This window comes from Haplochromis burtoni, unplaced genomic scaffold (genome assembly GCF_018398535.1).
Source record: "Haplochromis burtoni strain Fernald_Lab_line unplaced genomic scaffold, NCSU_Asbu1 Contig_1124, whole genome shotgun sequence".
NCBI classification, from domain to species: Eukaryota; Metazoa; Chordata; class Actinopteri; order Cichliformes; family Cichlidae; genus Haplochromis; species Haplochromis burtoni.
Window position 1 is genome coordinate 61038 of NW_024583485.1, and position 13599 is coordinate 74636.

The following is a 13599-nucleotide window of genomic DNA, read 5'->3' on the forward strand; positions in this document are numbered from 1 at the left end:
AATGGAATCGGAATCGTTAAAATCTTATCAATACCCATCCCTAGTGATGGGTGTGTCAGTTTTCCTTCCACTGCCTGACTACATCCTCTGTTCAAGTCAGCAACACCCCACCCCCAAGGTGCAGAACTTGGTCCAGTGTCCCCAGCCCCGGCCCATCCTCTGAAAGTTGTTGAAGTTCTGCTGGAGGTGGGAGTTAAAGGTCTCAGAGACCAGGGCCTCTGCCAGTGTGAGAGAGTGCACAAGGTCTGTCCAGCATGCTCTCCCGCCAGCTGACTCACTACCACGTGATCAGTTCAGTCCACCTGAATCTCTACGATGTAAAATGGGGTGAGCTGGGCTTGTGTCTTCCTTGGGTTGCTAATCATCTCCTTAGTCTTCTCAGCCTTTAAGGAGAGATAATTTTATTTGCACCAGGACACCAGCTGTGCCACCTCTACCCTGTAAGCTGTCAATAATAAGCCACATGACGGTTGTGTAGTCAGTTAAGTTGATGGAGGTGTTTCTTTGGGCGAGGACGCAGTCATAGGTGGAGGTTGTACACGTACAGGAGTGGACTGAACACACAGCCTTGTGGATCCTTTGGATCCTTGTTCTCGGTGTCTTTGTGCCTGATGTCCTGGTACCAGCTATGGCTGCATAAAGTCCATCTATAAGGAAGTTCAGGAACTAGCAGCAGACGGATGGTGGTCCAAGGCTAAAGAGCTTAATTTCCCAAGAGAAATTATGTGGAACAAAAACTCTCTGAATCCACATGATTGAGGGACCGATAATAAAACAGATGAAAGAACAAGTAAGAAAAAGAACAAGTAAGAAAAAAAGCTAAACTAGTAAAAGCAGGAGCGTGCTGGTTGGCACATGCACAAAGGTGGTAAATCGAAGTGAGCATGACAGGGCCATAGTCATTCAAACAGGTTATGCTGTTTTTTTCCAGAGAGAGGCACTGTGGTGGTGGGGTTTAAGCATGCAGGCACAAAATGACCAAGAAACCTATTACAGACATTGCCAGGGTAGCTGCTTTTGGGGGTGAATTCTCCTCATGCCCTTGGATGCCTCAGTCAAAGTCAGAGTGTGTGAAGAGCTCCATGCTGCCTCGGCTAGTAGAATGTCTCTATGTTGGTTGGTGTTTAGGCAAGCAAGCGAAGCATTCAGCTCATCAAGTAGAGCAATGCGGTTGGCTGTGACCCTGCTGTTCCACTGCTGGAAATTAGTAACGTGTTGCACACTGAGAATCAGAGATGCTGTATTATCCTGTATTGTGCCTTACCTCTGGCCTTCCCTGATATATAGGTCTACATAGGTCATATTTGGCCTGTGGAGTGCAGCGGAGTGTGCATGCAGCGCAAAGGGAAAAGCATTATGTTTTGAAAGTAGGCCATGCTGTTGCTCAAAAAATCACACAAATACAAAGTCGCACAAAGTGGGGCCTAATTTTCCAGTCACTTTTGAAGTCAGTGTGTGAACAAAGTCACTTCCGTCAAATGTGTGTTTTGAAGTCATGACACAGTTTTAATTTCTAAGTGCATTTCCTTTTTAAACAGGCTTTGAGGTTCAGTTAGCCACAGAAAACAAATTACTGAGGGGGCAAGTCTCCTCCTTTCAATATAATCTACCGTACACTGACACCAGCTACAGTCACTTCCTGACCAATATGACTCTACGGAAACTTTGCTTTGTCCTGCTTCTGCCTATACTTGTGTGTTACAGTGATGAAGGTAAAAAAAATTTTATTAATCATGTCTTCAGTTATTTTCTATCTTTCTTTGCAGTTACATAAAAAAGAGATGTGCTTTCACAAAAACATAATCACATGTTATCAATTATAGCAGTGATGAACTCAGACTTTGTTGTATATTTACTGTAAATGAATGATTGCAGAGATGCTCGTGAAGAAGGCTGGAAAGAAACCAGATGTCACTCAAATATGCAGCAACATTACTTTTATTTATGTAGGATTGTTTTGTTGTTGTTGTTGTTTTTTTACAGTTAATCTGTGTTAGGTTTTATTACCTGTATTTACCAGTAAATGTTGGTAATGTGCAAGTGGTAACTTAGCAACTGTATATCACACAGAACTGACTTCCAGTTTTACACATTTCAGCTGGTACGGAGATTCTTATGAAAATCATTGACAAACAACCAGATGTTACTCGAATATGCAGCAACGAAACGCTGAACGTGATCATGCTGATAGTGTGTAAGATCAGCACACAGAGGAGCAGAGGAGAAGAGTGCAGGCTGCTGTATAAACATGGACACAACTTTGAGCATGGATGTGACTCCAGGTTCACACTGATGAAAGAAAACGGGACTGTGTTTCTCCACCTGAAAAATGTAACAGCAGAGGACGGCGGGAGCTACACCTGTGAGTGTGTACAGACCGGAGGAACATATAAGCTCCAGCTCAGTGTCACTGTGGAAGGTAGGAATGTTTTATGTGATTTCCTGCTGCGCTAATGTTGTATTTAATCAGTTTTCTTTTTAGATATATTTTCTTTCATACTTCGTTTAATTGCATGAGGATTATTAAGAATTTTCATTCACAGCTTTGGTAGTCAAACATAAGAAAGTGGACCCAAGTACAGTATTTGATTTGTGTAGCTTGTTTACGTCTGTCTGTGGGTCGTTTTTATATTCATTGCTGTGATTACAGATGTCCTGATGATGCCAGCACAATATCATTGTTATGCTTCTTTATATTTAATCGCAGTGCCAATCTCAGAGGAGGAAGAGAACATCAATTCAACAGACACGTCTATTTCTCTTTATTTGATCACTGCAGCAGGAGTCGTCATTGTAACTGGAGTTAACCTGGCATTTTTCTACTGGTTGAGAAGTCGTGGGTGAGAAACTTTCATTCTTGTAATAGTTTGAAGAATTACTTTATTGTGTTCATCACAAATTGTTGGCAGATGAAGTGAAAAATAGATGAAATTAATAAAAATTTGTGCCAGATATATTCACTCTGTAAATCTCTCAGATGGTTTTCTAGCATTTCTCTCTGCACATATGTGACTGCATGTTTCATTAACACTGACGTCCTTTCTTATCCAAAGTTGCCGTTCACGCTCAGAAACAATTGAAATATCTGTACGTAAAACTTCATCTTCTGTGGTGAGTAATCGATTCTTAAGCTTTACCTGTACAGTCAAAGTAGTGAGAAGTTTAATGTTTGTCATTTTAGTTACAAAGATGTACAACTGAAGTATCTACAGCATATCTACAGTGCACTCTGTGCACACAGTTGGAACGCTGAGGTTTCAAAAAGCACTTTTACCCACCAGTTTTTATTTAATTCAGAAGTCTCAGGAACATGGTTTCTAACCAGATACTTACAGCAGTACTTTGGCCTCCAGAGTCACTGAGATGAATATTGGCCCAGGAGATGTCCTTTAATGTGCAGCAGAGTGTTTCTTCTTCACTAAACTCTTTTCACTTTCTGTGTTTTTATATGACAGAATTTAATGATCAGTAATAATTAAACTCTCCCATATTTTGCCTTTTGTCCTTTCTCTCTGTCACCATGTGCTTGCTTATAGGACGTCGTCTGGTTTTGCTTTTAATATTGCAGGGCCTTAGAGTGTTTCACAATATAAACACATTGAGACAACTGTTGTGAACTGATGCTCAATAAATGAATTGAACTGCATTATGATGCAGTATAATTTTTTATATATTTTCTTATAGTATGACAATGACCTGGGGGACCAGTACAGAAGCCTTCGGCAGCCAGGAAATGATCTCTATCAAAATATCGCCTCAGTCCGCTATCAGCGTAACATCAGGACACATGCAGCTAGACGTGCTGAAAATGTCTGCAAGGATAATCTGGAAATGGATCAGGTGTCTAATGACTACGAAAACATTTGAACTAGAACTGAAGTTAACTTCTAGTTTGTTTCAGTCATCCAGTTGAAGTTCACAGGGCCTGTCCCAGCTGTGCAAATCCAAAAGCCAAGGTACATCTTGGATACACTCTGTCACAGCGCGAGCAGACAAAAGACAAATCTTCATGCTCACAATAAGTGGCCAATTTAGAAGTGCACTTAACCTAAACCAGGCATGTCTTTGGACCGTGGGACAAAACTGGAGTAGCTGTCAACAATCAACAGAGGCATTGACTCAATACTAACAAGTTTGTGTCCAGCTTGGGAGGTATGTGTCAAAGAGCCAACAGAGAAGTGTTTTCAGTGATTGCAGATGTTCTCCTGTGCAATTTTCCAAAATCCCAACTGCACAGTGCATGATGTGGATGAAGCAAAACGGGTGAAAAAAACATCACAGATCAAAAAAGATGCATAAGAATCCCAGACAGCAGCTGCAGCGGACATTTTCATTGTTTTTACCTCAGTTTCACTTCAGTGCTTTGTATGTTATAACTTCACTCTCCTCCATGGCTGGCTGATGGACCAACAACAGTAGCCCAAAGACCGTTTGTGCCATATATTTATAACACTGCCCCCACCTGACAACAGACGCTCTCTGCAGGCAGACAGGTGGTTTGAAGCTGACCACAGACTGCCCGGAGACTGCTACGGGACCACCACCATTACGATATTAAGTTACAACAACACTGTGTGACAGTTAGTTCTCTTATTAAGAGACATTAATACCAATAAGCTGCTAAGATGATGTTGTATTTTATTTACATGTCTGTTTCAGCACTTTAACATTTGCATCTGTCTAACTGGCTAACCATGCAAGACTATTGCAAGCATTGCTCTGTAATAGTGCGACATTTTGGACCCCAGGAGGTCCTTCTGTATCGAGAGATACACAAACAGGAAATATTGTCAAAAAAAAGTAAGTAAGTGCTGAAGCACCCCCAAAAATGAACCAAAGCACCCCAAAAATGAACCAAAGCACCCAAAATGGGCTAAAATCGCCCCTGTTAACAAATAATAGCCCAACAGTAACTTCTATGCTTACTGTAGCTGTTAGCTAAAAACACTAATTTAGCTTAGTTTGCCCTGAATTCAGCTTTGACAAACATGATCGACTGTTTCCAGTAGAAGTCCTCGTTGTCATCTTGTTCCCTCTCAGAGCCCCGTATGCTTGCAGAGACCCCTACAGTAGGGAAATGTGCCAAAGAACGTCCAAAACATTGCATTTTAGGTTTATTTATGCCTTACACACAATCCCAACTCTTTAGCTAACTTAACAACTTTGGCTAAAGTCTATAGTTAGTCTTACTCGTTTGTACAACATTTCTGGATCGCCACTGTTTGAAATGATATGACATATGACTCTCACTGAAACAGCAAACTTTGTAGAAAACACAACACTTCTGATTCTCTATCTAGCTGTTTGGTCACAGCTGTAGATTACATTATAAGTGGTTGTTCACTCTTGTCAATAATTACATTTCTAAATTCTATTTGTGCAGTTACATGTAAACAAAGTCCAATATTGTATCTAAATGATTGTGTTATGGTGGGACAGTTTCCAATTTTGTTGTATTATTGTACTAGGTATGACTGTGCAAGAGTTATCTTATCTTCCTTGCTTGCACCACACTCTTTGCAGAAATGGTGCACAGCAGCACTGCATCATGTTATTGTGTTGTATAATATACCAGAACTAATACAAAGCAACATCCATGTACACTATAGGTCCATGCCAATGTGCCCAAATGGGACCTCCATAAATGGTAAGGGGCGCAAAGGCACTTTAAGACCAGTGGGCACACCATCGGTGCACATCCGCTCGGATGCTTTTTTCTATTCATTTATTTCCCTGTTTATTTATTTTTTTTTTTTTTTTTTTTTTTTCTTTTTTCTATTCATTTATTTCCCTGTTTATTTATCGATGCACAAAAGCAATTATCTCAGAGACACCATCCTCTTAACAGAGACTCAAATCAGGAACCTGCAGATTATTAGTCAGCAGCTTTAACTTCCTGTCTTTGTCTCACTAAACCTTCCACGTGGAAACTTGAGCTGCCCACTCAAGCACAGTAGGCTTTAACTGGCTCTGCTCAAGTCACTTCAGTATCTGAGAAACTGACTCGATGCATGCCAAAGAACACTTTGACAATACGCTTGTGTTGAGTCAAATCCACCACAAGCATATTCTATGGCAGTTTAATTCCACTCCACATAAAAATAGTCACGTATTATTTCCCCCCACCACACTTCCTGCCAGTAGCTGGTGCCCCCACCCACAGTGCATTAGTGGTTCTCTGTGTTTAGTGGCTCACTCTGGGCGGCTGCTCGGTGGGGCCCGGCCCCCTGGCTCTGTTGGGCCTGTGCTGCGGGTGGGGTGCCCTCAGGTCTCGGCCCTCTGGGCCCATTTACTGCTCAGTAACATTTAATATCTATTATTTACTACTACTTACTAGCCTACTTACTGCATATTATTGGTTGTTGCTGTGGGTTCCCCACTGTGTTGGTTTTTCCTTGTGTTTTTCAGCAGATGATGAAATAGATTTTCAGTATTTTTTCTCTCTTCCTCTCCATCTATTTCTCTTCTTCTCTATTTTTCCCTCTTCTTCTGTTAACTTTCTCCCCAGCTTATCTTTTTTCTTCTTTCCTGACCCCCGTTCTGATTCTAATGACTCAAAATAAAGTAAAATCAGAATCAAATTCTAATAAAATATGACTATCAAGTGGACCAGTATAGCAAAAAAATGGTGTTAAAAGCCATGAATTAAGGCAATTCATTCACAACATCATTACAAGTTTTACTGGACGTTAATATTTTTCTCTTTTTTCAGTGCAAAACAAACTAACAGTACACATGATGCTGGCAAGTTACAATGTCAGTGTCTTTTATAGATAGCATGTCTAGCATCATAGTTTTATAGATCACGTAGTCAGGATAAAAACTCCATCTCTGATTATTATTGTACATGACTGTGACATGCAGTGGCCTCAGCATCATGATGAAGGCGACCGGAGGAGATAGTTTGGTAGACATCGATGTTTTGCCGATGAAGGCTCATGTAGCGGTCCTCTTTGTCCTAAACAACAATTTACACTGTCATTTACATTTAATTAAAGTGCAGCTTAAAACACAGACATAATGCACTGCAGCCTCGGCACAATTAAGTGTAAAACAGAACTATGGAAAACTCACAAACATCTGGCGAGTTTCAGATCCTGTTAAGTTAGTTAGACCTGATCTGTTTTCTCTGTTAGGATAAAAACATCAGAGGTCATGGGGTGAAAAATAGCTCAAAAACAAGACTAGCTATGTCTACAACTAATGTGTGGTGTTTCAAAAGAAACTATGAGATGCTTTGAACACCACAGTGGCTGCTGTATGCAGTAATGTGCTCAAGTGATTTCAAAGGGTCATTTCATGAGTGCGTCAGTAAAAGTTTTCACCTGCGAGGATTTCTCCTCAGGCTGTAACCACAGGTTATCACAGCCACACTGATGAGTGAAGCAGCAGCAGAAATGATGGGAACTGTAGCCATGAACTTCATGCCAGAAGAATCTCCATCGTCTGTTGAATGTTGCCACACACACAAAAAAACTTCATTTTGAAAACATGAAAAGTCACAAAATTTGCATTAACCTGTTATATTAAAGTGGAAAACATGTTTATCTTTTCATTACATTAGAGTTACAATTGCATCATTCAAACATTTCACTGATGAAATAACACCAAAGTTGTGATTGGAGCACAGTTTTATAATGAAATTTAAAAAATTAGCCAGAAGAAGAGCTTAAAAACATTCCAGATGTTCATCTCCTGACTGAAACCTTTCATTAATCCGCTGCAGGCGGGAATGACGACCTCAAACCATGTATGACAGAAAAGAAAGTGTTAACGCAGTTCCAAACATCCACCTTGAATCTGCGGTGTGGGTATAAATAGAAAATGTTTTTACCTCTCACAGTCACACTGAGATGGAGAACATACAATCCACCACGAAATCCACACTCACAGGTGTAGTTCCCACTGTCTTCAGATGTTAAGTTGAGCAGGTGGAGAAACACAGTCTCATTTTCTTTGATCAGTGTGAACCTGGAGTCACAGCCATGAATAAAGCCTCGGTCGTAACGATAGAGCAGACGACGCTGTTCTCCTCGGCTCCTCTCTGTGCTGATCTCACACAGTATCATCACAGTAATATTCAGAGTTGTTTTGCTGCATATTTGAGTGGAATCGGGTTTCTTTCCAATTGTCTTCACAAGAGTCTCTATAAATTGTTGCAGTTAAAATGAAACAAAATCGGGATTATAGTTTCTATATATTTGTTGTTGTGGGAAAATCAATCACATATATTATTTCACTAACCTAACTAAAGCTTTCTTCTTAAACACCTGGCTTTACAGCTTTTCTTTTTAATTATATATATTTACCTTCACTGCTAAAAACCACAAGCAGAAGCAGGAGAAAGCAGAGTTTCCGTGCAGTCATGCTGGTGAGGAAGTAACTGTGGCTGACAGTGTGACTATAGTGAAAGCAGGAAGACTTGCACCCTCCTTATTTCACCTCTTGTGTCTACACTGAAACTTTTACTATGTCTAAAATAGAAGTGCATAAAAGTGGAAGGACAGTAGAAGGTAAACCACCAACATTGTTTAAGCCAGACTGATCTCTCTGTTTATCTGGATGGACATTGTGTTCAAATTATGATGAGATGTTTGTTCAAAAACAAAACTAGTCTGATACAAAGAGTCATGTTTGCCACAGTTTATTGTGTTTGTATTGTATTAAATCTGAGAGCCTGAGTTGGAGTATTATGACTGAATGGTCTCCATTACTGGGAAACAAATATCCAGTGTGAAAAGATGGACGTTTATTATAATATATGAATATTATTATATTAGTATGTCACCTAAAGTGTTATATACTTTAAAATGTTTCATAGAGCTTTATTATCCACTCCCACAGTTCCTGCGCTTCTTGCTGAGCGTGTCTTGTTGTCGTGTTGATGGTTCACTGAGATGATAGTCTGGTAGGAATCACTCGATGGCTGCTGAAGGTTTGTATAGGGCTGATCTGGCTCATCGTCATCCTTTAGAAAAGTGAAATATTTTAGGTATTAATCAAGTTCAACCCGGTCTACCCACACACTCTATTGATCTTTAAATCTCTCCATCTGTTGCCTGGATTATTTAATGTTTCTGCTCATTTCTGTAAGAGCTTCTTCACAAAATAAAGGACACTGAAGTTGGCACTAATAGTATTATAACACTAATCTGTAATTATCTATATAAGTAACATCCTAAAACATAAATGTACATGTTTTACCAAGTCTGCCAGAGCTCATATTATATTTTTACATGCTGTAGTGCCATTTTTGGGAGCATTTCAAGTTGATATACATCAATACAACCATTATAGCCCAAATTCTAATAATATGTCTGCATTAAGTGCACAGTAATTACACAAATTGCAAAAAAATGCAATAAACTACCAAAAAATTGAAAATCGTTTTTGTTTTTTTAACATATATTTTAGTTAGAGAAATTTAAGAGGCTTATCCCTCAAAACTGTAAATACAAAAAGTTGCACAAAATAGTTTCCCACCACAGGAAATTTATTTTGAGTGTCTTCATAGTTTTATTTTTGAAATACACCAATTTTTATATACTGCAGGAAAAAAAATAAATATTATAATGCAAAATTAATCATCAAAATAAACTATTTCCAGCAGTGCAATATGAGTTCTAAGCATCCCAGAAACGACACAGAAAGTCATAAAGTCAAACATAACTTTTAAAAACACCAGTATAGGCTCATAAGGCCCTGATGGTAAAAAACTACATTTCTGCAAACTTTTAACTAGCTGCTGTAGATCGTAGCAATAAATTGCTCACCAAACCGTTGGGATTTTCAGGTACAGACACTCCAGATGTTCCTGACCTTAAGCAGCCACGTTGATAAGAAAGGATGTCAGCATTAGTGTAACACTATTCACATTCAAACAGAGAAAAATCAAGTAAGAACATCTACATTTATATTATCTTCTCTCTTAATAATGATAATTATTTTTGGAAGGATAAAAAGTGTTCATTCTAGACATGATGTTTAACATACAGCGAATTCTCATTTATTGAAATGTGATGTTTCCTTTTACTTTCTCTACATCTATATCATCTTTGAATTACTACAGCAAAAATAGTCTCACCCATTACTTTTCCTCCAGTAGATAAATCCCACGATAACTCCAGTTATAAAGATGATCACAACACCGGGCAGATAAACGGGAAAAGATTTGTCTGCTGAAGTGTGGGCCTCGTTTGTGTCTAAATCATTGAAAAGATGCATTTGTCAGTAAAATCATTTACTTTCATTTCCTGGAAATCAAAACACAAATCAAACACAGTTTACGTCTACTGAAACTCTGAGTGAAGTAATGAAACCCCAGTTTTATAACCACAGAGCTTTAAATATTGTCACTGTGCTCTTTTCTTTTGTCTTCTTCTTCTTTTGCAGTCTTTTCTGAATATTACTATGAACTGAAATTGGTCCAACTGCTTATATACATTCACTGGCCACTTTATGAGGTATACCTGTTCAGGGTGTAACACAAATATTTCAGTGTTCATTTCATTTGTCAATCACATGTCAGCTTCATCTTCCTGGTTAAATAAAGGTTAATAAAATAATAAAATGTCAGCAAATCAATGCTCAAACAGAGCAACATGGCACATGTTACTGGTCCGAGTGCTTCACAAACTGCTGATCTGCTGGGATTTTCCCACACAATCATCTCTGTTCACAGACAATGGTCTGAAAAATAGAAAATATCCAGTGAGCTGTGATTCTCTGGGTAAAAATGCTGTTTACACATCAAACCTTGAGGCAGAGCGGACCACACTGGATATCACTGCTGTCCTCTAACAACAGCAAGCTGAGGCTACAGTTTGCAAGTCTGGACAACAGAAGACTAAAAAAACGATGCCTTGCCCGATGAGTTGATTTCTAACAGTTCAGACTGCTGGTGGTGTAATGCTCTGTGGGGGATTTTCTTTGCAAACTTTGGACCCTGTAGTAACCACTGAGCATCATTTAAACACCACAGCCTGCCTGAAGGTTGTTGCTGACCACATTCATGTCTTTATGCCCAAAAAATACCCATCGTCTGATGGCTGCTTCCAGCAGGATACCACACCATGTCACGGCGCTCAAATCATGTACGGCCTGCGCAGTCACCAGATCTCAATCCAGCAGAGCACCTTTGGGATGTGGTGGAACAGAAAGTTTGCTTCAAGTAAGAGCAGCTGACGAATCTGCAGCAACTGTGTGATGATGTAATTTCAATATGTCTTGAGAATCTTTGAGGAATGTTTTTAGCGCCTTGTTGTGCCACAAAACATGAAGACATGTTTGAGGGCTGAAGGTGGTCCAACTGGGTTCAAAGATGTACCTGATAAATGAGTCAGTGAGAGTATTTAAACTGCTGTAAGTGAAAATAAGAAGAAAAGAAATGAACAAATTACAAGAATAAAAAACACATAAGCAGGTCAATACAATGCTAACACAGTGCTGAATAACTGTGTCAGATAAAGAAACCAAAATGCATTTACCTTCCACAGTGACACTGATATGGACAATATATGTCCCTTCAGTGTTTGTACACTCACAGGTGAAGTTCCCACTATCAGCTGGTGTTAAACTGGTCAGCTCGAGAAAGGCAGTCTGATTTTCTTTTGTTATTGAGAACCTGGGGTCACATTCCTGAGTAACGTTCTCTCCGTGTCGATACAGCAGATGACACTCTCCTCCTGTGTCCCTCTGTCTTTTGATCTTACAGATAATCAAAACAATAGTAGTCTGACTTTCCTTGTTGCAAATCCGAGTGACATCGTGTTCTCTCCTGACTGTCTTCACAACAGTCTCTGTAAACAGGGACAGCAAAATACGGTAAATACAAGATTCAGCCTGTGTCAGAGAGGACTTTAGTTTCTATATTTTGTGAATGTTAAACCATCTTTTTAATCCCATAATAATGTGTTTAGTTTAAACTAAAAGCAAGGAGGTTATAAATGTAAAAATATTAATAATGCATAATGAAAATAGTTTCCTTGTATTACCTTCAGCATCATGGGACACAGCTAGTGGTAACAGCAAAATCAAGCAAAGCTTTGATACGTCCATGCTTGTTAACATGTCTGTGAGCCACCGACAGTGAAGAGGAAGATGTGCGGAAAGAAACAAGCTGAAGCTTTCCTGGCTGAGCAGACGTCAGACTGTTGCCCTTCACGGGGCAAGTGTGAAATGATGTAAAAAGGAAGTGTACTGACAGGACTTTCATATTAAAAGGCTGTAAAGTTGAAACACTGTGCGAGCTCCCACACAAAAAGAAAACAAGCTAGTTTTTCTTTATCACAGAGGAGTTATTACACTGCTAACTGTCATGTTCGCTGAAACTGAAGGATGGATAATATTGTAAAAGTAACAACAAAACTACCATTTATCATAACATTATAAGTATTTTAAACTAAAATAGCGTGTTACGTCATCAAACCGCTTCATCCAATCACTCATATACTTACAAAGTTTTGCCTGCATTACCTTTAAAATTTGTACGAAGATTTGCATAAAATGAATAAAACTGACATGCTTGCATTTGTAGTGTAGTGCAACAGGTGTATGTGGCTGAGGGATTCCCATGATGCAATGCTTCTTCAGTCACCTTTCCTACTCACTGTGTGTTAATGCAGCTCTCTGCATTGAATCATACCTGTTATTAACCTCTGTCTCTCTTCCACAGCGTGTCTTTATCCTGTCTTCCTTCTCTCATCCCAACCAGTCGCAGCAGATGGCCCCGCCCCTCCCTGAGCCTGGTTCTGCTGGAGGTTTCTTCCTGTTAAAAGGGAGTTTTTCCTTCCCACTGTCTCCAGACTGCTCACTCATAGGGAGTCATATGATTGTTGGGCTTTTTCTCTGTATGTATTATTGTAGGGTCTGCCTTACAATATAAAGCGCCTTGAGGCGACTTTATATTGTTGTGATTTGTCGCTGTGCAAATAAAATTGAATTGAAAATTGAATTGTGAAGGCCACACCAGAAGCCACACAATTGGGAAGTCAGTAACGTCAGACACCAGCATCTTTATTTTAATTTTAATGCACATTTCCACAAACATAAATAACGACACATGTCCCATAAACTATTTCTGGTTAATGTTTTACTGGTGCTGGAGGTCTGTTGGACTGCTGAGGGTAACTGGAGAGAAAATGATGTGTTTTTTTCAATGCAGCACAGCTATCACTGCTACAGGAAGTTTTGTTTACGTCATTTCTCATTGGGTGGGGGGGATCTAAACCATTCATCTTAAATATATTATTTAGGGTTTGTTTTTGTTTTTTTATTTCTGAGTTTGATATTTGGTCAGTTTTGTGTTTGATTACTTTTAATTTGAAGTAAGTATTAAATTAACAGTTGGTTTTCATTCTTTGTTTTTAGATAATTTCTTCTATTTGTATCCCCTCGTGTGTTTAACTGGCCAGTTCTGTCCAATTTAATTTGGGAAATATTTAATCTGAGGTAAACATTTTGCTTTTCATTTGACCCCTGACCTGTCTGCTGTAATGCAGGAGGCAGGTTTATGACCTATACTGCAGCCAGACACCACAGGAAGCCTTCCTCCATGTTTTCTTTACAGTAATTGATTCAGCCAGTTTAAGTCTCCTTTGT

The 13599-nt window shown here is 39.3% G+C and overlaps 2 protein-coding genes across 8 annotated transcripts in view; one reads left to right on the plus strand and one right to left on the minus strand.

The window, feature by feature from the left end:
* Positions 1-4758, plus strand: part of LOC121813081 — a 57928-nt gene extending 53170 nt beyond the window's left edge. Inside the window, exons 1-5 of one of the 2 annotated variants that reach the window (XM_042216573.1) lie at positions 944-1712; positions 2099-2419; positions 2708-2840; positions 3054-3111; positions 3685-4758. In XM_042216573.1, the coding sequence (XP_042072507.1) occupies positions 1649-1712; positions 2099-2419; positions 2708-2840; positions 3054-3111; positions 3685-3867 (759 nt within the window). In that variant the 5' untranslated portion in view covers positions 944-1648 and the 3' untranslated portion in view covers positions 3868-4758. Of the gene's footprint in view, positions 1-943; positions 1713-2098; positions 2420-2707; positions 2841-3053; positions 3112-3684 lie in introns of those variants that run through there. The other variant, XM_042216574.1, reaches the window with a different exon arrangement.
* A 1864-nt stretch (positions 4759-6622) lies between these two features.
* Positions 6623-12577, minus strand: LOC121813085. 6 transcript variants are annotated; one of them, XM_042216582.1, is made up of 9 exons: positions 11994-12577; positions 11487-11798; positions 10085-11326; positions 9774-9819; positions 8310-8968; positions 7835-8146; positions 7326-7446; positions 7075-7129; positions 6623-6958 (listed from the first exon to the last, which is right to left on the minus strand). In XM_042216582.1, the coding sequence occupies exons 5-9, from the start codon at positions 8365-8367 to the stop codon at positions 6839-6841; spliced, it is 666 nt and encodes a 221-aa protein (XP_042072516.1). In that variant the 5' UTR covers positions 8368-8968; positions 9774-9819; positions 10085-11326; positions 11487-11798; positions 11994-12577; the 3' UTR covers positions 6623-6838. The 6 variants fall into 6 exon arrangements, 3 of the variants coding, with proteins under 3 accessions (XP_042072516.1, XP_042072517.1, XP_042072518.1); XM_042216583.1 differs by having other exon boundaries at positions 10085-11359; XR_006053500.1 differs by having other exon boundaries at positions 7326-8146; positions 10085-10202.
* Between the last annotated feature and the right edge of the window lie 1022 nt (positions 12578-13599).

Coding starts and splice junctions, on each gene's coding strand:
- LOC121813085 (XM_042216582.1), bottom strand. CDS start 8,367: ATGACTGCACGGAAACTCTGCTTTCTCCTGCTTCTGCTTGTGGTTTTT. Junction 8,147..8,309: donor TGTGGTTTTTAGCAGTGAAG/GTAAATATATAT, acceptor AACAATTTATAG/AGACTCTTGTGAAGACAATT. Junction 7,130..7,325: donor CTGAGGAGAAATCCTCGCAG/GTGAAAACTTTT, acceptor TTATCCTAACAG/AGAAAACAGATCAGGTCTAA.